The following is a 26,492-nucleotide window of genomic DNA, read 5'->3' as shown; positions in this document are numbered from 1 at the left end:
ATAATATCGTTGGATGAAGTATTCAAAGTGGATCTTGTAGCCACTATTATTTAAAGTAAGAATTTAACTTTACAAAATATTACTGAATTAACTTTACAAAATATTACTAAATTAACTTTACAAAATATTACAAAATTAACTTTACAAAATATTACAAAATTAACTTTACAAAATATTTCAGTAGTTAAGCATCAACAAAAATTAGTCTACTATTTAAACTTAAGAATTTAACTTACAAGATATAAAAAAGAAAATATTTTACAATAATTAACCTTACAAAAGTAAGATATTAAATTTATAAACTTACAGAAACTAAACTGATAGCATTAGAGAAATTAAGCAAATTAACCAAGCAATATTGAAACTTATCAAGTCAAGATGCTCATTTTGGCATAAGCATTATGAATACTATTGTAATCTCAGTTTTGATCATAAGGTCCAAGGAGTTTCTGTTTTGTTGGAATCCACAGTGATTGCTTTTCAACAGTATTTTACTTTCAAGAATTTGCTCAACTTACCAGTGTATCATTCTTTCCAGTGTCTTACTAAGTCAGGGAGGATTAGTCAATTATTTTGCAGGAGGGACTGGCCCATGTGGTGGTTGGATATGTAAAAGATCAGATTCTATGCAGAGGGGGAGAGATAGCAAACTCAAAGCTGTATTTTTTAGTTTTTTATTGTTATGTGGTATACTTCACTAGTGCTGGGTGATCCATTTAGAGCACTTGCTGTTGGATGATCCGTTTAGAGCTCCTTGACATCAATTAGATTGAAGAGCTGACTATTAAGAGACTGGTAAGTACTGAAGTTTCCTATATCTCTCTGCTAAAGTTTTGATTTGTAGAAAAGAATTGTCATAGGTGGGTGCTGCAGAGGTCTGATAGAAAACATTTCTATAAGAATACAGATTATTTCCTTGAGGGAAGGTATTTCTTGTCTGCAGAAGTCAAGGGATATTTGCCATTTGGCTATGAATTTTCTTGCAGGTAGGATGATTGTTGGTCTCCTTAGTTGTGGTAGAAGCAAACTATATCCAAGTCTCTCTCTCTTGATTTTATTCCAATTTTCATGCTTTTGCTTTAAGTCTCTCATACTGTACAATATGATGTTAGAAGTTGTGGGAAACCTACAGAACAGGTTTGCTATTTACTTACTTATTTATTTTTTTTGCATTAAGACAGGCATTTCAACATTCTATTATATTCATTTCAACAATAAATAGCATGTGTTTTTGCTTGGCTACAAAAGTATGATGTACTGCTTGAAGCTGCTGCTGCCAGAATTTATGATATGATCAGTAACTTAATTTATTGACATTAATCTAATGGATTGGCCATAAAAAGAAATGAACATAGATTTAACCCAGTCAGCTATGGAGGATTTCCATGTTACCTAACAATTTGGAAGTAATATTTGTATTGTTTTGTTTGAATCCTACAGACAATTGGAAAATGGCCACTATTGAATGCATCTTCAAAAACTGTCCATTCTATACTTTGGAATAAAATGGGAAAACAGATAGACAGATCAAGGCACCTCAGGTCACAACTTGATGATGGGCACTTCTCCAACAGAGCCTTTATCTTATCTCATGGTCATTCTCAGCCGCATGTAGCTTGGCATATTTGCCACATCAGTGAAGTTTTGTTGTAGGGAAGAATCCTTTATTTCACATTCCTCGGGGATGTGTTAACCTTAACATTTTCACCTTAAAGTATCATTCTTATAAAAGGTCATTTTCCAATTAGTATGATAAGGCTATTCAAGAAAAGGATGTTGTATATCACAACCGGCTTTCATTCAAATCTTTAGGTTCATTTTCTACCTGTAAAAAAGCTTGTAACAATTGTAAAATGATTATTAATCAATATGCACTTAACGTTGAACAAGCTAAGAGTAGAAACTTTTTTCTAAACAGGAAATTGGGTATTCTGGTCCTTGCCAAAGCTATTGGATGCAATTTTTGTCCATCTATAATCCCACCTGTGATGGTAAAAACCTGATGGTTCTGTTGTGTCTGCAACTAAAGATAAAGCCGACTTATTGAAGTCCTGCCTTTCTTGTAACTCTTGCACTGACAATCTTTGTAAATCTTTGGAATCTTTAGCATTGTGATGTGCTTGGCTTAAGCACATCACAAATACTACTTCCTCTGTATCCAAAACAATGAGTTTTTCCTTTTTGCCTTTGGTGTTATTTTTATTGTAAACAACTACTCACTCTATAAAAATCATCCTACCAGGGAATATCATTCTCGTGTTTGGGGTGGTGTACCTCCAAAACCTCTCCCAAGTTCCTAGACTCCATTTAAGTCAGGTAAATTAATGACCAGTATCTTAGAAATTCTCTCCACTCTGTCTCATAGACATTCAGTTTCTGCTGCATGCCTTTTCTATATTTCCATGCACACTGTTCTTCTGAAATGGCATCTGTAATTCCCCCACTCTCTTTTAAACCAGTCCAAACACATACCACAACCGGTCAGCATTCAGCAATACCAAACTCCTAACTCACAGAACCAACTTCTCCACTTCCTCATTTATCCCTTCAACTTCTACTTTATGGAACAACCTTCCTTCACATGAATTTCATGAAAATTACAATGTACAGAAATTCAAGTCTAATGTCAACAAGTATCTTCTATTTTCTCAGCCTTCAATCTATTCAGAGTACTAAGTACTATAGCTTCTAATGCTTTTCGTATTTGTAGTTTTCATGAAAAAAAATGAAAAAAAAGCTAATTCAAATGCTCAAATGGATCCTATGAGAAAGTGAGTATGATGGCCAGTGTTAAGCAAGGTCAGCTGTTGTTGATTGGGCAGGTACTTGCATTACAAGGGTGTGGTCAGGTTCTTGCATTACAAGATTGAGTTCTTTAAGAATACAGGAATCATTTGGTGGAAGGAATAATGAGATTAAAGTTTGCATTATTCCCAATGCTATATAAATGGTTGTTGTTGTTGTTATTTGGTTTTTAGGAGCATTAGCAACTAAGGCCATATTGCTCCGGGATATGCGGTGGTCATTCCCTGACCTTTCCACATCCTCCGTATTTGGTGGTGACGGGCTCGAACCCCGGTCTAATCAAGAAGCGTGTGCTACGCACTGCTGCTCCTTCCCACCTGGCTACGGAGGCGCCTCATATAAATGGCAATAACTTCTTAGTCTGAAGAGGAACATAATGAAAGAGTCCTTTAAGAGGCAGCTAAAGACTGCTATTCCAGAATGTGGTGTTTCTGTCTTTCAATATATATTGGAAAAACACTCTACCTTAAAGTTATTAAGGGAAATCATAGCCCATTCTACAGGAGAGGTATCAGGATTGAAAATGAAACATTAGTCTTAGTAAGCACAGAGTGATTTGGGTGGCCTGTTTGTTACTGCTGGGTTTTAGATGCATCAGCAACTTAGACCATTAGCACTAGTAGTGACATATGATGCAAAAAAGCAAGATTATACAGCATCAGCCAAAAAAAAAAAACCTTTTCCCATTTCACCATTTTGCACCATGTCTGTACAGGCATAATACACAATTCCCCGACCTCTCCAAATGAGTGACAACTGGAAAACCCACTATATTGTAGTGTAGGATGGCCTGTTTGTGCAAAGGAGCATTTTTGGTACAAATTGCATAATGCACTTCTCTGCTTCTTGATAGGTTACTCTATTTTTGGTTTTGTATTTTGGTACTTTTTTTTTCTAATTTATCATAAAAATCAATCAGTTTTTTTGAGTAGGCTGAATACATTTGCAATTTGGATAAGAAAAGGAAGCCACAGCCAGTTTTGACCATGTTCTGTTGATTCAGAATTTAGGCATATTATCTGAGGCCTAAATTTCTGGTACTGGTAACATCTTATGAGATTTGATACGTATGGACAATATGTGTTAATTTAACTGTCCAATTCAGATGGTAGTTTTGGCATGTTAAGTGAATATAATATTACATGTAGGTTTTAACTGTCCTTTTCAAATTAACACTATTTTGGCCTGCATGTCTTTTTTTGATCCTTGTACTATTCCTTTCTTGTAAATGATTGTAAGGTCCCACTCGGTTATGGCTCCTTTGGAGGTATTCATAGTGGCATGGTGTGTGACTTAAACAGGCATTCTGTCATAAGCGGATAGTTTCATTAGTTAGGGTTCCTGAGTGTTTTTTATTATGCAGTTTCTACTAGCAGGTCTCTTGATTGTAGTCATATTATTATTTTGGTGGCCTTTCTAACTTTCAAAATGTTTCTGAATTAGAAATGGTGAACAACCTACTCAGAGGAGAAAAGCTAAATGGTTGTGTCGAAAAAGCTTGCTTTTTTTGTTTTTTAATTTGAAAATGGTCGTGGTCAGGTTTGTCATTATCATTAATGGATCAAGTGAAGGAAATTATTCATTGTCCAATATTATAGCATACTCCTTTTAGTTCTGACAATTGGATTTTTCACTCAGGTTACTGGCCCTCGACGGCGAGACAGGTAATTCTGTAAATGGCAAAGTGTTGTGTTAAGTTACCTAGGTTAATTAGTCCAAAAAAAAAAAAAAAGATGTATTTTCTTTCCTGACTTTATTTTCTATCAGTAGGATGAAAATTCTGTTGAACTTGTATAAACTTAAAAGAATAACTTCTAAAACAGAGGTTGGGGAGGGAATAATGGCATCCTATTAAGAGAATGAACTATCTGAGGCCAAGGAATTTTTGCTAATTTCAGAAAGACCTTAAGGATTCAGGGAAATGGGGGGGGACTAATAGGAATAACACAGACTAATATTATTCCTATTACTTTTAATTACCTTATGCACAAAAAGAAACACTGAAACAGACAAAAACTAATCAGCTCCACTGCATATTCGGATATTCCAGTGGAGCTATGCCAATCCATCTATAAGTTGTAATAAACAGATCACAGTCACAGCTCAGGATTAAAATATTTTTATTTAAAATTTAAGTGAATCTTATACCCTTTTATTTGGTTTTGAATGTTTTTACTTACTTTTGAACTACACTATATTCATACTTTAAAATAATGAAATAACTAATTATGGTTCAGAGCCATTGTACTGGTAACTATAATGCCATTCCCACGTATACCAAAACATGAGATATAAACAGAACAGCAAATTTTACTATAAAATACTTTGTAGAGGGATAATAGAAAATAGAATTATACCATTTCCTGCCACTGAAACCGGATCCTCAAGTGGCTGGATTTCCTTCACCCAAAGTGGTTCCTGCCCTTCTTGATTACCTGTAGTATTGTTAGTTACAGATAAAACTGTACTATCTAATGTACTTGCCTGTGAAATAAACATATTCACATTATAGTTTCATATGCTACACTAATTTTTGAAAGAACTAGTTTTTCATATTTAATAAATGAAGAATCTAAGAATGTGAACAATATATATGTATAATATTTTAAAACCATTCTCTCTCTCTATGTACCATGTCCATTAAGGATGTTGGTGATCATGGTCTTCCACAGCTCACGATCTTCTGCTATTCTCAGCAGGTCTAGACTCCGTACACACTCGTCCAATTGGTCAGTTGTTGTTATTGTTTTGGTTTTTAGGAGCATTAGCAACTAATGCCATATTGCTCCGGGATATGCGGTGGTCATTCCCTGACATTTCCGCATTTTCCGTATTTGGTGGTGACGGGCTCGAACCCCGGTCTCATCAAGAAGCATGTAATACGCACTACTGCTCCTTCCCACCTGGCTACGCCAATTGGTCAGACTACTAATATAGTTTATTCTTTGTCTTCCTCTGCTTCACTTTCCATTCACCTTGCCTGGCATGATGATCTCCTCCAAACCTTCCTTCCTCATGAAGTGCCCAAAAAATTTCAGCTGCTTTTCTCTTATGTTCCTCAATAATGATCTTTGCGTTCCCGCTCTTTGTAGTACCTCTACATTTGTGGTATGTTCAGTCCAGGATATTCTGAGCATCCATCTATAAAACCATATTTCTGTCGCCTCCAAATGCTTTGCCATTTCTCGGGAGATTGTCCAGCATTCACTACCGTACGTAAGGACAGGTATAACATAACAGTTCAAAATTCTGTTTTTCGTTTTTTCAATGACAATTTCCTATCTTTTAGTATGTTGCCCAGTTTCTGAAATGTGGCCTTGGCCATACCAATCCATCTTTTGATTTCATTATCCGATCGTCCATCTTGTATAACCCAACTCCCTAGATAATTGTTTATTAAAACCATTATAAAGTAAATTGTTTATTATTGTTTATTAAAACCATTATAAAGTAAATCATTGTTTATTATTGTTTATTAAAACCATTATAAATTAAAATCAACCTACACAAAAAATCTACTAATGAATTAAAAAAAATTTAACTGCCAACAAAGAAAGGCTTAAATTCTTTAAATCTTCACAGACTAAAAAAGCAGTTGAAACCTGACTCCTTAACAAAAATGTGTGTTGATCACCAATATATACTGTAGATGGATTAAGAAAATTTTATGATTCAGTTATTATTATTATTAATTATTGATTTATTTACTATGAAACAAACAAAATGATATAAGTTCCAATATTCACCAATGTGCATTATGTATGTAGAATCATGTTCATGGGCTAGATTTTCAGTTTTGTGGAATTAAAAAAAAAAAAAAACAATTTAAAAAAAATGGCATGGCACATTCATACTCATTTACAGTATAAAAAAAAAAAGCAGAATTCGTACTTTTACAACCAATGTTTAATGTACACTAAAAATACAAAAACCCATACCTTAAAATTATCAACTGTGTATGGCCAAGTAAAGTTATATAAAACAGTGTTGTCTAATTTGTTCAATTGTTTATTTTGACACAACTCAAAAAATTACGGTGTCCCTTCTTGTTTAATGTTTAATGTTTAATGTACACTAAAAATACAAAAACCCATACCTTAAAATTATCAACTGTGTATGGCCAAGTAAAGTTATATAAAACAGTGTTGTCTAATTTGTTCAATTGTTTATTTTGACACAACTCAAAAAATTACGGTGTCCCTTCTTTAGGTTTTATTAAAAATGCTCTCATTTTATGCACTTGTTTTAAGCCTATTAAAAAAAAAAAAGGGACCAGGGAGCTACAAGTACATTGCAACTGTTTTATTACAGCCAATGTATGTGCATGACAGTTAACAATTGCCCACTCATAAAATTTATGCAGCAGAAGCATCAGGCTATCTTACAAGGTGCATACATTGTACATTGCCCAGGCAATAGCGTTCACATTGTACATTGCCCAGGCAATATCAGAATTATAAAGCTTGGCTGTATTCAGTCATATACAGAAATATTATAAAATTTGAAATAATTATTATTGTTTTTTAATTTAGAAAATAAATACAAAGCAAGCTAATAGCTTATTATTATAAAACAAAATAATATATATAATGCCGAACTTAATAAAGCTGAAGTATAAAACCTAAGCCAGTGGTTTTCAATAGGGGTGCTGCAGCACCTTAGGGTGCCGCAACAACATTCCAGGGGTGCCACGTAATTTGGATTTAAGTTACTTAAATTTTTTTTTTATTTCATTATAAAAAGGTGTACAGTATCTTTTTAATTTTGTGGTGATCTATAATTGATGTTTATTTAGTACCTCTATATAAAGAATAAAATTATTATATATATATATATATATAGACAGGGTGTCTCAAAAAATATTGGTACAAACGTTTAAGGGAGGTAGGTAACATCTAAACGAATGTGAATCGCACAGGAACCCATAACCGGAAACGTCGCTGTAAGTCGGTAGATGGCGCTGTTCATCAGTTCGCGAGAGGGAAAATTTCTGGTTTACTCATTCAAACAGTAATCGCCGCACGAAGAGCATGCATTCAAATACGAACTGTGAGCTGGCAGATATGCATTTAGTGTATGGATTAGCAGAGGGCAATGGATGAGCCGCTCAACGAATTTATGGAGAACGCTTCCAAGACAGACACCGTTTGTTTTGCGTGTGTGCATCAAAATTTGTGCGATTTTGGGTCATTTAGAGGTAACAGGAGTAGTGCGGGCAGACCACATTCGACGCGAACTCCTGCCATGGAAGAAAGTGTGTTGAATGTCGTCCAGAATAATCCTACTACCAGCACATGTGCCGTTGCCTCTGCCTTAGGAGTGTCTCGTTGCAGTGTACAGCGCGGAGATGGGAGAAATCCCAGGTGCCGTCCGACACGAACATACCTTATGCAGTGTACAGCGTGTCTGGCACGACGATTCCTTACACCCCTTTCATCTCCAAAGGGTTCAGTTACTGCACCCCCAAGATCATCCTGCACATGTGGCTTTTGCACAGTGGTTTCTCCAAGAAAGTGTTCAACAAGACTTGAATTTTCCAGCCTATGTTTTGTTCACGGATGAGGCTTATTTCACTCGGGAAGGCTTATTCAATCAGCACAATGCTCGTGTGTGGGCTCACGACAACCCACACGGTGTGCACCCCATGCGGTACAACATCGCTTTGCAATGAATGTGTGGGCATGTATGGTCGGTGACTGCTTATGAACTCCGCTAAATATCAGATATGAACTCCATCCCATATGAACTCCGCTAAATATCAGATCTTTCTTGAACAAGTTCTACCAGGGTTACTTGACGATGTTCCAGCAAATGTGAGATACAACATTTGGTTTCAACATGACGGGGAGCCTGCCCATTATGGAAGGTGTGTTCATGACCATTTGAACAGGCATTTTGGGCTTTGATGGATTGGCCGTGGTGGACCCGTTGCCTGGCCCCCACGCTCACCTGATTTATCGAGCCTTCATTTCTTTCTGCGGGGGGCCCTCAAATATATCGTGTATGAATCGCCTGTGGAGATGGAAATGGATCTCTTGGCGAGATTCATCTGCACTGCTGCGACTGTCAAAGAAACTCCAGGTGTGTTCGACCATGTCCGCCAATCCATGCTGCGTTGGTGTCACGCATGCATCGCGTCTCATGGTGGAACCTTCGAGCGTCTGTTGTAACATCATGAAATGCCTCCATCTTATACTCCATTGTTAATATTATGTAAAATAAAATGTTTGCCACTAATTGTGTCATTTCTGCTTCTTTTGCCTCTGCTACTACTTTCCCGTGACGTTTCCGGTTATGGGTTCCTATGCGATTCACATTCCTTTAGATGTTACCTACCTCCCCTAAACGTTTGTACCAATATTTTTGAGACACCCTGTATGTATATAATTTGTATTATGAATTGCAATTTTGTTTATAGTTATATTATTATAATAACTATCAATTAACATACTTTTTTAATATTAGATACACAGAGAAAGAGAGAGACAGATCTAACAGGCTGAAAATTGAGTAGGGGTGCCACAAAATAAAATACTTAGGGGTTCCGTTATTAAAAAACAGGTCAAAAACCACTGACCTAAGCATTCAGAAAACTAATTCTTCCACATCAAAAGACCTGTGAAAAAACACCACACAATAGCTGCTTATAACAGTGCAGTGGTCCATCATACTCTCTCTCTCTCTCTCTCTCTCTCTCAGGGTAACTTGGGAATTTTTATTGGCTGGTGCAGCATAAGCCTCAGGTTTTCTTGCACCATAGGCTAATATTATTGATAATAATAATAATACATAAACATAGCGGTGCCAGCATGAAAAAAAAATGCTTTATACCAACAGAAAAAACAAAACAAAAAAACATATTCCTCCATCCTGTGTGTGTGTGTTTCTTCTCTACAATTCTCCAACATAATAAATATAATAAAAAAGAACATTACATAGAGGCGAAAGAGTTGTACATTCTAGTAATTCTAGTTCTAAAAGAAAAACAGCAAAAGAAAGAACAGAAATTCTAAAATAAATGAGGAGTAAAAGTGAGACCAAAGAACAAGAACAGTTTTGTTATTAAACTGTAATGCAGCATTCTCACTGATATGTTACAGGTTTCCCAAAAAATTAGGAAAGCAAATCTTAATAATTTTCCTAAAATTATTATTAATATTTGCTTTCTTACTTATATACTTATATCAACATGCAAAGCATGACATGCTTAAGTAATACATTCATTTTGCAGTTTAAATGATGGGATGCTGTTTCTGTAGTATGGAGCAGTTCTACAATAATTCACTGATACTGCCATATCAGTGATATGTCAATATCAGCAAAAGGTGCAATGCAGTATCAGTGAAAAGAATTGCTTTTCACAGGAAGAGAATTTGCTTAGGGAGTGATCAGTAATTTCTAACTCTCAGTTGCTATCTTATTTAAGTTAATTCCAAGTTGTTGAAAAGCATGCATAATTGACAGTATCAATTGTTCAGGCAGGAAGAAGTTGGTTGCACAGTTTTAGTTTCTTTCTTCCCGGTTAAAATGTTTAGTTAGACCACATGACACAATATATTACTGAGATTTCTTAAAAATTACAGACATTTATCACGCCTAAAAACAGTCTGAAGTTTTAAATGGTCCGTGCCATGCAGACTGAATTTGGCAGCCTAGGTATGCTGAGATATTTAGCCATTTCTGTAGATCTTAGTTGGATGGGGAAGGTATTTATGGGTACATAAATACCTTATATACCTCAATCAGATCACCTGCGCGGTGATCTGATTGAGGTATATAAGGCCTTGAATGGGTTGAGCACGCTGAATTCTGATGGGATCCTTCCACTTGTTCAGATTACGAACCTAAGGGGGTATAAATTCAAATTAAGAAAAGACAGATGTAGATTAGATGTGTGGAAATTTGCCTTTAGCCAGCGGGTGGTTAATTGCTGGAACAAACTTCCATCTGTCGTTGTGGAAGTTGATAGGTTGAATAAATTTAAGGAGGAACTGGACAGGCATTTGGAGGGAATGGTGTGATTTTTTTTTTTTTTTTGGCTGATGCTGCATAAGCTCATACACTTGCTTTCTTGCATCAAATGCCACTGCTACTACTACTACATGTGGACATGTATTTTTTAAGGTGTGACTCCTAGAATGTGAGTTCATCTCCGCCTCGTATCTCTGTGAAGGACATAAGAGGGCCAGAAATGTGAGCAGTATAGGTTTATATGTATTATGTGTGTATTCTGTTATGTTCTGGCCACTTGGCTACCCAGAAGCATCAATCACCTGGACAGATGATTCTGGGTACTCGTCTACACCATGGGAAGGTGGGTCAGTCCCAATGGAGCATGTACTGTCTAAATACGAGACTCTGACCCACCTGATGTTGCCAAAAGGCGGACCAGATTTCTCTGGGGGCCCACTCCAGAGAGGGGGAAAAAATAAATAAATAAAAAGGAGAGCTATCTGGCACCAGTGACAGTCCAAGTCCCAGCTGCTGGAACAGATCGAGAGTAAATAAAATAAAATAAATAAAAATATTTAATAAAATAAAATAAATAATAATATTTAATAAAATAAAATAAATAATAATAATAATAAAAAAATTAAATTAAAAAATAAAAATATGAAAAAAAAATTAATCCTGCGTCCCAGCTACAGCGAAGAGGAAGAGATAAGTCAGGGTGCCAGAAGAAAGAGAGGGGAAGGGAGGGAAAAAATTGAGGGAGTGGTTTTCCAACCCACATGGGACAGAGTGAAAAAGAAGAAAAAGTGGGCAGAATGCGGGTTAGAGAGAGAGAGAGAAAAAAATTTTGCAGTGAAGTAACAGTCAGTAGAAGTAGTCACTTTCAGTTGGCAGTGGCACTGTTAATGATTGGGATTTCCACGTCGGTAATTGGCGATCAGTGTCCTCCTCCAGGCAAAAACCTCAGCTGCAAAGGTCAGGAAGGCTTCGAGGTTGTTCAGGGTAAATATCAGTTGGTGCAGATCTGCTGGGGGGTGGGAGTCCTGGATCTTGTTCTGGAGACAGATTCTGATGTCATGGTAATGTACACACTCCAGAAGCAAGTGTTTCCAACTTTAACTTTACCACAAAAGCAGAAGGGAATATCAATGAGTCCCAGTGTATGCAGTTGCTCATTTAGAGAATGTGTCTGGTAATGAGGAAGGAAGATTCAAGGCTGAGGGAGAACCATCGGGTGTTCTTTTTAGTGGTTGCAAAGGTTACCTCTGGAAGAAAACTCTGAGTTATTACCCCTACAGTAGAAGTATCCCATCTGGTCTGCATCTTATTGAGACGAGATTTTTCCCGATTTACATCCGTAGTTAGTGATAGTTCTATATCCAGGATCATTGCAGGAATACCTTTATTAATTCGATAGCAGAGCCCCTTGTAGGTTGCATAAAGGTCAAGAGGGAGGGTGCCTGCCTCTCAACCTTTATGCTTGGAGAGCTGCTGTAGAAACTGTACAGCAGATTTGATGGGTTGCCAGTAACATAGCTCTTTGTATAGAGTTTAGCTTTTCCTTCATCTTAATTATGGATACTCTGTGAAACCAGGCGCTGGAAGCATTGGTTACAATTGGGAGAAAGACTTTATAATAAAGAACTATTTGTTTTGAGAGTCACCACTCACTTCTTGAGATCCTTATAATTGCGGCAGAGAACTTTTTGGTCTTGGAACTCAGATGCTGTAAATGGGGGAAGAAAGGCGGTTGTCTATTACTGCTCCCAGATCTTTTGTCTGTTCTACAAAGGTTAGCTGGGTTCCATTGATTTTGACTTGGAGGTCTTCGTAAGTCAAGTTTGTTTTTAAACACCATCATCTTAGCTTTGGCAAGGTTAATTTGCAATTTGTTGAGTACAGTCCAGGTAGAGAGATGGTTGAATATTTGCTGTGCTGTGGATTCGAGGGCTGTTCTGGAATGACCAGTGACCACGATGGTGAGGTCGTCGGCAAATGCTATGATTTTAATTTTTTAAAAACTGTTACTGAGCCAACTCTGGGGACACCTCCAGTAGATGAGTTTATAGACTTGTTGGTATTTTGAATTAACTATTATTGTGCATTGCGAGAAGTAGCTTCTGAACAGCCAGTAAAGATTGTTTGGACATTCTGCTTTGCGAAGACGTTCAGTGCACTTTCCCACCATACATTATAGAAGTCAATAAACAGAGAGTTCATATTTGGATTGCGAAGTTTCCAGATACAGGATCAAATCAGAGAGGGAGTCTTCACATGATCTGCCCTGGGTGAATCCATATTGGGCTGGTGAAATCGTACCTTTGGAGAGAAAGGGATTCATGATTCGGATGGCCATTAGTCTTTCCAAAGTCTTGCCCAGGTTTGCCAGCAGAGCAATTGGTCTATATGAACAAGGGTTCATTATTGGTTTATTTGGTTTTGGTATCAGGTGGAGCAGTGCAACCTTACAGGGCTAGGGAAACTGATTTTTGGAGGTATTTATTGTACAATAATAAAAGATAATCCGGCTTTAATTTGTGAAATCTAATGATGAAGGCATATTCAATTAAATCCAGTCCTGGGCATTTTTTGGTATTTACCTTTTTGAGGACCTGATTCAATTCCAGACTGGTGAAGGGTTCAGCTTGGGCCTGTGTTATATATTCAGCATTCTTCTTCTGGATACTTTTGTGTTCCGGCAAATCATTCTGAGGATTGTCATCTGGGAAGAGCTTATTTATGATGGCACTGACAGACTCAGCCCAGTTGGTGGTTTAATTTTGGTCAGCCAGGACAGTGCCAGAGATATCTGTTGTGAAGGTTTTTCTCCGTGTGATTTTATCTGGAAATTCAAACCACCAGGGGTTTGAATTTCCAGATTCTAGGACGAATGTAACCCAGGTTTCTCACTTTATAGTTGCTATTGCCTTGGTGTATGTGTTATTTTTATTCAAGTATTCCTTGTGTAGCCTTTCGATGTGTGCTGCTGGCCAGTTTCGTTTGTTCTGATATTGCTTTCGTGCCCGATGGACTTCCCTCCTTAGTGTCATAAGTTCCAGGTTCCACCATGCACAGAGTCTATTTCAACAGTATTCACATGCAAAGAACAGTAACTGAAGTATGGAAGAGGCAGATCCATATTTCAGTGGTATATCATATCGCTTGTTTGTTTTGTTTGTTATTTGGTTTTTAGGAGCATTAGCAACTAAGGCCATATTGCTCCGGGAATATGCGGTGGTCATTCCTGACCTTTCCGCATCCTCCGTATTTGGTGGTGACGGGCTCGAACCCCGGTCTAATCAAGAAGCGTGTGCTACGCACTGCTGCTCCTTCCCACCTGGCTACGGAGGCGCCCCTATCATATCGCCACCGAAACAAGATACCTTCAATCCATCATACATGATCCATATCATTGGACCACATACAATGGATTAAGATACCATGATACTGCCATTCTTTCTTATAAAATTGTTCTTCCTATTATCATTTTTGGATGATGTATGAAGCATGATCAAAAAGGTTCAGGGATTGATTTTTATCTTGAAACTGCCACATTTAGTGAGGTGTGACTTGTAGCAACATATTTGGGGGTTCATCTAGACATAGTGATTGAATGAATCACCCATTAGAGTAAGTCCTAAATCTATCCTTGATCCTTATAGAAAGAAGATTAATACTATTTATGACTCCTGCCTTCAAAAATCAATGGTCATTCACTCATCTGCAATTTTTTTTATGTAATAAGAAATGCATTTTATTTTTTAATATGAATGGAGAAAGTGGAGTAATTTTTTTGCAATAAATTTAAATGCTTATTGAAAAATCATTAATGATTATTTCTCATTAATTACACAGGCTTGAAAATTTAAACTTTTTAAAAGTTCTTTTGGTTCTAATATCCAATTTTCAATAATTCAGATATGCTGATTTTTAAACAGCCTTCACATTTTTCTATTATATATAAGAAATTTTTACAAATTGGAAATAGAGTAAACAGTAATATAAATTAAATATATTTTAAAGCAATAAACATATCATAAGATATGCATAACATCCAAACTTTGGTAACCTTGGAACCTGGAGATTACTGTTTTTGGATAATAAATCTAACCAACATGGGATGTTAAAATTCAAGCCCATATAAAGGAGAACACATGCCAGAGCTGTATGGCCATCTACTTTTTGATAATTTTTCTAGAGGATTAACTTATTTTTTATTAACTATATTATTTTATTCTTATTTATTCTTTTATCTTGTGGGCCACTGATCAAAATTTGGAAACAAGAAATTTGGCATCATAAAGTTACCAAATAAATTTTGTAGGTCACCACTTTGGTAACATTCTATTTAAAAAAATAACAAATGGGATATTTTTACAAGATGATTTTTTTATACTTTTTAGGAATAAAAGTAATGGCCTTCAGTTACCCCACCTGTCACATGATTGATATAGGCCACTTTTCCGCTGCTTAGGCAACTACAGGAAAGTCTTCCACAATTATAAGAATACCATCAATTGGCTTAAAATCCATGCAAAAAAAAAAAAAAAAAACAGTTCTGTTTTATTCAGAATACATATTCTGGATAATAATCTTTTCGTGTGTAAGGTGTTGATTTATCCTGCAAACTTGAGAGAGGAGATAATTCAGTTTTCAGAGTTTTTCAGTTTTCTGAATGATACACATACCTGCATTGTTTACCAGCTGATTATACCTTTGAATATTGAATGAAAGTGAAAACTATGAATGAAATTCTCTGTAGCTGTTTTTGAATATCTTTACTACAGACTGCACACGTATTTTACTTACTAAAATATGAAACAGTTATACAATACATAATTAGAATGGCAAGAGTAACAAATATGACTGTAATAAACACCTGGAAAAAAGATTGCTTGCCATAAGCTATCACACAAATTTCGTTCTGAGGGTTTTTTTTTTTTTTTTTTTTTTTTTTTTTTTCAGGGAAATGCAATTAATACAGCCTAGAGTGGATACATTCCCTCACTTTAGAAAGCAGATTTAACTTATTAATAAAGGTTAATTTTCAAAGCAAATAAATGAATGAAATGTCAGCTTTAACTTGTGCTGTTGATAATCAGAAGTTCAAAACTATGAACAAAAACACTGCCCTCTCTTGTTAATAAATTAATAAAGGCTGCTTTTTCTGCTGACAGTTATTAAAAACTACGAGAGATGAATATAGTCACACAGGTTGATAGGTGACGGATTGATTGCAGTACGCTATTTAGTGGCAAATTTTATCCTGTGTTTTTACACATAGTGAAGGTACAGGGTTTCTAAGTAGCGTTTCAAAAAAAATAAAAAATAAAAATCTGATTAATAAATATATGAAAAAAATTAGTAAATTGTGGACTTCATTTGGCAGCCAGAAGACTTTCTATTGTGAGTAAAACCATAATGTGCTTATAAAAGTATAGTTACTAAGCTACCAACGGAATTTTTGAAAGCGTTAAGTTAAATATTGTTTAATTTTACTTTAATATAATCATATTCAGAAAACCAATTCATCATCACTTTTTGGAGAACAAGTTTTGCATTTCAAAAGATAGGATTTCAAACATTTTAGGATTTTGGATATTTTCCTTGTATAAAATAAAAATAATTATCATGCATGTTAAAGAAAAATGCAAACACTTACAAAAGAAGAATATTCAGGTGGAATGAATATTCATCATCATTCACCCTTTTTTTGCAAAATTTATATCTTTTATTCTGAAAGCTGTGTTTTCTTGGCTTTCTTTTATGTGGTACTTCCGGAGCCTCTTGTTGTAACAACCAACAATAATCAGTTATCATAGTAATGTTCCAACTTCCTTGGTATCTCCATTTCATTTCTTTGGTATTATTTCTTTGAAACTGTTCACACAGCCTGAGATTTTCAGGGAAACAGTCTAAATATTAATGAAAGAAATTAAGTTTCAGGCTCACTTTACAAACAAACTCTTTAAATTTACCAAGAAGACTATTGACATGTTGGTAATTTTGGTTCTTGCTACTTCCTAAAAATTGTTTATAACATCCTTAAAGGCAATCCATGTTTCTTTAAAAAGTCTCTATGGTTCTTTTGAGTGTTCATCCAAAGTAAATTTTCTTATCTGAGAACCCACAAAAATCCTTTCTTTAAGTATTGCTTCTGAAAAAGCAATGAGTTTTATAATGTAGATGCTTAAAACAGTTTCCAATTTTTAAAAAAGCATTTATGACTCTTTCACCAAGCCCAGTTTTATACAAAGTGGATGCAATAGGACTTTTCAGGTCAACCAAACTTTCACATTCAATATTTTTGGAACCTGGCATTATACTCACTCTGAATAGCCACTGCTTCTGTATCAAACATTCACTTTTTGCCTGCTGTTCCTCTTGTGTGTGTGTGTGTGTCTGTGTGTCTGTGTGTGTGTGTGTGTGTGTGTGTAGGAAGAAACATTAATACAGGGTCTCTGCAAAGAAGAAGAAAAATTGATACACAGTGCCTGAACTAAAAAGGTGTAAAGCAGGTGTGTCAAACTCATTTCTGTAGTGGGCCATTTTGTGTGATGGTATGATTTTCGTGGGCTGCATAAAATTTTCTTAAATATTATATATTGATTCAGGATTCAGTAGCATAATCAGGATAATTAAAACTCATATGTAATTAACATTTAAATTTTTATTCAGATCTACAGAATACAAGTAATTTAGTATGTATAGTGAAGAAATGGGAGTAAAGTGGCTGTTGATGAACTGGTAACCAAAGGAGCGCAAGGCAGCCAAAGTAACACACCTCTATTAGTTACAATTTATTAGGAAACATTTCGGAAATTGCTACAAAGACTGAAGATGGATTTTGTAACAATAACAAATTCCGAAACATTACCTAATAAATTGTAACTAATAGAGGCGTGTTACTTTCGTTGCCTTGCGCTCCTTTGGTTTTAGTATATATAATTGTTATATTATTATTTTTATTTAAAAATTAAATATTCAGTATATTTATGAAAATAATTAATTTGTTTTCCTGGAAACCTGCCAGCGTTTACCCCCCACTAGTTTTTCAACATCAGGAGTCAAAGACTGAGAACATACAATTTTCAGTATGTCGGAAAGATGTTTATCTGTCAATCTCGATCTATATGCCGTTTTATTTAATTTCATACATGAAAATAATTGCTCGCATAAGTATGTACTCCCAAAGTAGCATATAATTTGTGCAGCAAACTTTTTAATTTCCGGGTATTTTTCACCTAAGTAAGAATATATTTTTGGAATTCCTACTTCTCGACATTTGTCTTTCAAAAATGAATCATTTTGGAAATAAATTAATTCCAGTTGAATCAAAGTGGGAGCTTTTTCGATTTCAAATGAAAAAGGTCCAACAAAAAGAGAAAACATATCTTCTACCTCTTTAAAATCATTAAAATGCTTATCGAATTCGTTTTTGATTTCCTCAATTTTGTCACAATATTGTGAGAAAGAGCAATTTTGATTTTGTGTTTTTAACTGCTCAGAAGTAGGAAAATGGGTCAAAACGTCTTAGTTTTTGTACAAAACTTGCTATTGCATTGTACATGTTCGTTATTAACTTTTTTTACCTTGCAATGAAATGTTAAGATTATTGAGGTGGCTTGTAATATCAATTACAAATGCCAAATCCTTAATCCACACCTTTTATAACTGATACATTTTCATTTTTCATTTCAATAAAAACTGTTATTTCCTCCAAAAGCATAAAAAATCTCTTTAAAACTTTGTGGCATGATAACCATCGAACTTCTGTATAATAAGGAAGATCGTCGAACTCAGATTCTAAATCTCTAAGAAGAGGAGTAAATTGCCGATGGTTGAGTGCTCTCGCTCGAATAAAGTTGATTGTTTTTGTTACTGTTTTCAATACATCGTCCATTTTTAATATTTTTAAACACAGAACTTGTTGATGAATAAGGCATTGGAAAGCCATGGTTTTCGGTTTATCTGGCAGCTTGTAATTTTCTAATCAATTTTGACAGAAATCCTCGATTTTCACCTGTCATTGATTTAGCACCATCGGTTGTTACAGACACAAGTCTGTCAAGTGGAAGCTTACACTTTTCTAAAATGCTCCTCACAACAACAAAAATATCTTCGCCAGTCGTAGTTATTATTATTATTATTATTATTAATAGCCATATGGTGCAAGGAAGCCTGAGGCTTATGCTGCACCAGGGAAAAAAAAAAAAAATTCCCGAGTTACCCTGAGAGAAGAGAGAGTCAAAAGTAGAAGGGAATCACCAAGAAAGAGAAAAATGATGATATCCAGCTCAGGACCCTGGGTGTGTGCCAAGCCCATACTCACCAGATGTGAGGCCCCGGAAACTTCCAACAATTCTTTGGTAATCCTCATGTGTTGGGTCCGTTGTTGTTTTCGGTGTTTATGAATGATATTGATGATGGGATATCAAGTTTAATGTCCAAGTTTGCAGATGATACAAAGGTTGGCAGGGTCGTTAAGGACAATACTGACGCTATGCTGCTGCAACAGGATCTGGAAAGGTTGAACAGATGGGCTGAGAGGTGGCAAATGAGGTTTAACATCGACAAATGTAAAGTGCTGCATATGGGAAACAGTAACCCCAGAGCAACGTATCAACTCTGCGGTACTACACTGACAGTGGTGGAGAATGAAAAGGACCTGGGGGTAATTGTGCAGGCAGATATGAAGTTCTCTGAGCAGTGCAGACGAGCTGCAAGAGTAGCGCATGGTGTCTTGTCAATGATATACAGGAATTTTTCTAGCAGGGATAAGGAGGTGATTATTCCCTTGTATAAGGCAATGGTAAGGCCACATCTTGAGTACTGTATACAGGTCTGGAGGCCTCATTTCAAGAAGGATGTAGAGCTGCTGGAACGGGTACAGAGAAGGGCAACAAGATTAGTAAATGGAACAAAGGGTTGCTCTTACGAAGAAAGGCTTAAGTTTTGCAAATTACAGAGTCTGGAGACTAGGCACCGGCGAGGTGATCTGATAGAGGTGTATAAGGCTTTGAATGGTTTGAGCATGCTCAATGCCAATGGGATTCTTCATCTTTCTCAGAATAATCACCTCAGAGGGCATAAATTCAAATTGAGGAAGGACGGATGTCGGATAGATGTGCGGAAATTTGCCTTTGGCCAGCGGGTGGTTGGTTGGTGGAACCGACTTCCATCACTTGTTGTTGAAGTTGATAGCCTAAACAAATTTAAAGCTCAACTGGACAGGTATTTCGAACGAACGGAGGGGTGAAATGGGAGTGGGTGTTTTTTTTTTTTTTTTTTTTTTTTTTTTTGGCTGATGCTGAATAAGCTTGCTTTCTTGCATCATATGCCTCTGCTAATGCTAATGCTAATGCTAATGCTAATGTTATTATCGCATGAAAAAATACAGCAACTTGTGCAACATCTCATATATCTGCACTTTCATCAATCGCAATTGAAAAGAACAAGATTTCTGTAGATATATCCTGTAGTTGTGAACTGATGTTATCTGCCATTTCGCTAATTCTCTCTACCACTGCATTTCTTGATAATGAAATATCGCGAAATGATTGCACCTTTTCAGGACAGACGATTTCAGCTGCTTTTATCATACATTCTTTAATTAACGAACCATCCGTGAACGATTTTGAACGTTTTGCTAACAAATAGCTTATTTCGTAACTTGCTCTTACTACTGATTCATTAGTTTTCATGAATTTTTTAAATAATTTTGTTGTTGACTATGAAGTGTTTTCTTCATTGTTTTTAATTTTTCTTCTCTTATTTTTCCTTCGAAGCCCGAATATTGTTCCTTATGATTAGAGTTATAATGCTGCTTAATGTTGTATTCTTTAGCAACACTAATATTTTCCTTACAAATTAAGCATGTAATTTTACTGTTCACTTCCATACAAAAGTAGTTCAGCTCCCACTTTTCTTGGAATTTTCTTCCCTCGTTATCAATTTTTCTTTTCTTGACTAGTGTTGAAAGCGACATTTTCTATATAAATTCTATAGTTGAAATTAAAATTAAAAAAATGATTACTTAGGTATTTGTTAAATTATAGATAGCAAACACAACGCACACAACACAACAGATCCCGACAAAGAAACTAGTACGAATGAAGTATCTTTTCAATAAAATTATAAAAAATTCTGCATTTGCAATATTGTAATATTAGTTTAAATGTAAAAGAAATTTAGATTAAGATTTCTCCATTTAAAAAATAAAATGTAACTCTTTTATTTTTAAAGAAATAAACTAAAAATTTACAATGTTATTTAAAGATAATAATTTCAATTTTCATTCATTTGAAATTACTATTTATATTTTTAGTTCTTTCTAATCAAGGCTCCATCGATCCAGTCTTTTTTTTTTTAATTATTATCAATTAAAATGATTATTTTTATATTTATTACAGAGGTTTTTTAATCCTTATATTCTAGAATTATAAATAGATACTTTTTAATTGTTTACTTCAACATTTTATTTTTGGGCATCGTGGGCTGCAACCGGCCCGCGGGCCGCCAGTTTGACACCCAAGGTGTAAAGGATAGCAGAAAAAAGAAATGAAGTAGTAATCAAAAGGTGAAAGACTGTTAAACTCTTAGTACGATTATGAATTCAGATTATTAATGGCATAATTAACAAGCCAATAGGAAGAAATGGGACTGTGGAAAAAGAAAATAAATAAAGTAAATTACAATGGGATATACAAAAATTACAAAGGGGTTTATAAAATAAATTATAAAGGGGTATAACTGTATTCAGGTATAGGTGGGCTATTTTAGAAAGAAAGTCGAATATAGGGATGGCAAATATGCAAAATCTGAAGACAAAAGACATTTCATCAGGGAGTAGTCCCCTGATGAAATGCCTGGCCATGTATCAATTTTTCTTTTTAACTGTCTTCAGATTTTGCATATTTTCCATCCCTATATTCGACCTTCTTTCTAAAATAGCCCACCTATACCTGAATACAGTTATACCCCTTTATAATTTATTTTGTAAACCCCTTTGTAGTTTTTGTATATACCATTGTAATTTACTTTATTTATTTTCTTTTTCCACAGTCCCATTTTTTCCTATTGGCTGTTAATTATGCCATTAATAATCTTAATTCATAATCGTACTAGGATTTTAACATTCTTTCATCTTTTTCATTACTACTTCTTCATTTCTTTTTTCTGCTATACTTTACACCCATTTAGTTCAGGACTATGTGTACTTCTCATATCCATCCTTGCAGACCCTGTATTAATGTTTCTTACTACACATTCATATATTCTTTTGCTTCCTTTACTACTGCCCTGCATGTTTTGGAGCATTTGACATACGATTCATTTCAAAAATTTCTCTATTTTTTTCCTCACCTGCTTAGTTTGCTTATTGAACTTATAATTTTATGACTATATATATATATATGTATATATGCAGGAATGAAATAATGTTAAATTGTAAAAATGTAGAAGCCATCCTGTAGTTTAAAATACATAATCTATGTATATTTTTATACATAAATTATGTATATTTTTATTGAATTTAATATTTATGTTTAACCATTGTTGCCTAGGGTCCGGTTTGTTCTTGGATTGCTTTCGGTATTTTAAACTACAGGACAGCTTCTACATTTTTACAATTTAACATTATTTCATTCCTGCATACATTTAACGACGGATGTAACGTTCTATCTCAGATGGCATTAATCTGATTGGTTAATATAATCTTATAATATTCCAGTTCTACGCTTTAGTAATTATAATATCCCAGTTCTACACTTTAGTAATTTTATTCTATATATATATATATATATATATATATATACACACACACACACAAGCAAATACTTTGTAAAGCTCAGCTGTTGACACAAAACCAAATCAAGAAGTTTCAAATATTCACAAAGCGGCCAACAGTGTTCGTTATATTTAGTCTTATTCAGGAGACAATTTACATATTTTTGTATATTTCCTTCACATAAACAAAATGAAATGGGAATGAAGCATATACAATATCAATGTGAAGGAAGATTTCTTCAGGAGGAATCAGTGAATGGCCTCATTTACTTACTTTTTGGTCTGCACTACTAATGTATATTAGAATTAGTATTAGTTGTGGCAAATGATGCAAGAAAGCAAGCTTATAAAGCAATACAAAAAAATAAATAAACTCCCACAACATCTCTTTCCAACAATTTGCCCAGTTCTTCCTTGAATTTATTCAAACTACTCAATTCCACAAGAGAAGGAAGTTTGTCCCAACAATCAACCACCCGCTGGCTGAAGGCAAACTTCTGTACATCTATCCAGCAACCATACTTCCTCAATTTGAATTTATCTCCACTCCCGTGTATAGTCTCAGAAAGAAGAAGAATCCCATCAGCATTAAACTTGCTCAATCCACTTAAAGCCTTAAACACCTCAACCAGATCACCTCACAGGCAGCTAGTCTCCAGATGCTGCAATTTACAGAAGACTTTCTTGGTAAGACCACCAGTTTGTTCCCTTCACCAATCTTGTTGCCGTTCTTTGCAAATCTATAGCCTTCCTAAAATGAGGCTTCCAGACCTATATGCAGTACTCATGATGCAGACTAACCATTGCCTTTACAATAGGATAATTGCCTCCTTATCCCTGTTAACAAATTCTTGTATATCACTGACAAACCAAACCCCATTAGCTGTCCTGGCAGCCTGCCTGCTATGCTCAGAGAACCTCATATCTGACTGCACAATTACCCCCAAAGCTATTTTCATTTTCCACTACCCTGAGTGCAGTACCACACAGCTGGTACATTAATCAGAGGTTGCTGCTACCCATATGCAGTACCTTTCATTTGCCAAAGTTGAAATTCAACTGCCATTTATCAAGCCCATCTACCTAATTTTTCTAGATCTTGTTGCAGTAGCTTACCTTGATTACTGTCATTAGCCTCCCTGCCAACATTTGCATGATTTGCAAACTTAGACATTAAGTTTAATATATCAATATCAATAATAATAAATATAGAAAACAATGATGAATCCAGCACTGAACCCTGGGAGAATCCACTAATAACATTACAACGGTAATGTTATTAGTGGTATCCATTAATAACCACTCTCTTGTCTTCTCCCACTCAATCATCCCTTTATCCATAGCAGTAGCTTGCCATTAATGACATATTTCTCCCATGTGTTTTACAGCAGTCTTTTAGCATTAGTAGGGCATATGATGCAAAAAAGCAAGCTTATATAGATAGCATCAGCCAAAAAAAAAACACCATTCCCATTTCACTCATCCATTCCCTCCATGTGCTATAGTATCAAAATCTTTCCTGAAATCCAAGTATAGGATATCAAAATTATTTTTTGCATTCAGTTCTTTTGTAGTCATACCATATAGGTGGTAGATGACTCTCATCGACCGGTGCAATACCACCACTTTGCTTATTGGAGGCTTGAAGTGGTGAAACCCATGTTTAGTCTCTAGAGCAAAGTTTCCGGCATTCCCCCCATACTTCTCTTTCAACCCATGCACGGTACTAAGTACTATAGGTTTTGACACCTTTCGTGTTTGGGGTTTCCATAAAAAAAAAAAAAAAAGTATCCAATCCAATCAGATTTGTCAGTCAAGATGCCATGACTGCAGTATAATTGCATTACAGTCTAAATGGTCCTGCATTACTTCTTTGATTGTTGATTCCATTATTATCCCTGAAACAGAAGTTACGTTAATTAGAAGTTAGGTCTGTAATTACTTATGTCACCCTTTGAATCCACTTTGTGAATTTGGGATACATTTGCACATCTCCAGTCCATACGGATCTCCCTGAATCCAAATAATGTTCTCATAATTATGGCTAAGGGTTTGCTTACCTTCTTTGCTGCCTCCATTAACATAACTGGATAGATCCATCCAGTGGTGGGATTCAAATAATTTAACAATCGGTTCGCTGCCCTAATTAGCATTAGCATTAGCAGAGGCATTTGATGCAAGAAAGCAAGCTTATGCAGCATCGGCCAAAAAAAAAAAAAAAACCCACTTCCACTTCACCCCTCTGTTCGTTCAAAATACCTGTCCAGCTGAGCCTTAAACTTATTTAGGCTATCAACCTCCACCACAAGGGATGGAAGTCTGTTCCACCAACCAACCACCCGCTGGCTAAAGGTAAATTTCCACACGTCTATCCTACATCTGTCTTTCCTCAATTTGAATTTGCCCTCTCAGGTGATTTTTCTGAGCTAGAGGAAGAATCCCATCAGCATTGAGCATGCTTAAACCATTCAAGGCTTTATACACCTCTATCAGATCACCTCGCTGGTGCCTAGTCTCCAGACACTGTAATTTGCAAAACTTAAGCCTTTCTTCGTAAGAGCACCCCTTTGTTCCATTCACTAATCTTGTTGCCCTTCTCTGTACTCGTTCCAGCAGCTCTACATCCTTCTTGAAATGAGGCCTCCAGACCTGTATACAGTACTCTAGGTGTGGCCTGACCATTGCCTTATACAATGGAATAATCACCTCCTTATCCCTGCTGGAAAAATTCCTGTATATCATTGACAATACTCCATGAGCTACTCTTGCTATGACCGTTCTAAGTATTAAAAAACTATATACCGAAAGGTAGTTTATTTCATGCAGTTAATACTTAAATAAGAAAAATAAAAGAGGTCCACAAAACTAGATTATGTTATAAGAAAGAGTTTTAAAATATTAAATAATACCTGACAAAAAACAATAAAACTGTTATTTAAGATATTTCCATATTGCTTCTTGATTGGCATCCTCACTTGCAATTTTCTTCGCTTTTATCCGAGCATCATTGGCTGAGTAATTTATCCTTAACCATCTTTTCACTGTAGGAGTAGGATCCCATTCCGTTAGAGGTAGGCCGATTAGACTAATAGTCATTGTGTTTGATATATTAGAAACAGTTAGGTGACTTCTCTTCTCTCTGAACATATTATGTTCATCTTTGAAAAACCCCTTTCTGCTTCTGCTGAACTTACAGCAATTGTTCTGACAATATTTTTAGCTCTTTGAACACTTTCAGGAATTGCATAATTCTGGGAATTTTTTAAAACATTTTCTACGAAATCTCGATAATCATTGATATCAATTTGGTAATTAAAAATGTCATTAAATACGACCAATTGTTCTTCAGCTGCTTTCCATAGAACTAGTACTTCTTCAATATTCCATGAATCTGGCTCCAAAAAATTGAGAAATTGTAATTTATTCCCATCTTGAAATTGGCTACAACTTGCTTTTAAATGTTCACAATCCATTAATCTTTTTTTCAAATTCGTTACGATGTTTTTTAAAAGTCTTTCCCGAGGAAGCCCGAAAAATCAATGATTTTCTACAAATTTTATATTTTTGAAGGTTTCTGAAGTAATTAATTCATCAAATTTTTTTTCGTATGGACCCTTTTCCTTTAAAAGCATTTGAAATGCTTTAATAGATCTTCTCATGAGTTTTTCAGCCTTTATTATGTGTATATTTCTTGTTTGCAGTGCATTTGAAAGAAGAGAAATTTCGTTTAAAATATCAATCATCAATGCCAAATCAATTATAAAATATATATTTTCAAGATGGGCAGCCATACTTAAGTACTTTTTATTTGAATAAAAATAGTAACGTAGCGCTGGATAAGTGCGTTACACAGCTAGGGTTGACCTTAAACTGCAGGCAGCCCATCTTGTCCCAAAACTCTACCAATCTTTATAATTTCAATTCCAAGTTGTTCGGATATTTTGGAA

At 35.3% G+C, this 26,492-nt stretch overlaps 1 protein-coding gene across 1 annotated transcript in view; it reads right to left on the bottom strand.

The window, feature by feature from the left end:
• The window catches only part of fab1 (1-phosphatidylinositol 3-phosphate 5-kinase fab1), an 809,612-nt gene that overhangs the window by 660,966 nt on the left and 122,154 nt on the right, over positions 1 to 26,492 (bottom strand). The window contains exon 9 of the mRNA XM_090380831.1: positions 5,163 to 5,289. Within this exon, the coding sequence (XP_090236957.1) occupies positions 5,163 to 5,289 (127 nt within the window). The remainder of the gene's footprint in view (positions 1 to 5,162; positions 5,290 to 26,492) is intronic.

Source organism: Mastigoproctus giganteus, chromosome 9 (genome assembly GCF_048544385.1).
Source record: "Mastigoproctus giganteus isolate SK-2022 chromosome 9, ASM4854438v1, whole genome shotgun sequence".
NCBI lineage: Eukaryota > Metazoa > Arthropoda > Arachnida > Uropygi > Thelyphonidae > Mastigoproctus > Mastigoproctus giganteus.
This window is presented reverse-complemented; position numbering and strand designations above follow the sequence as displayed.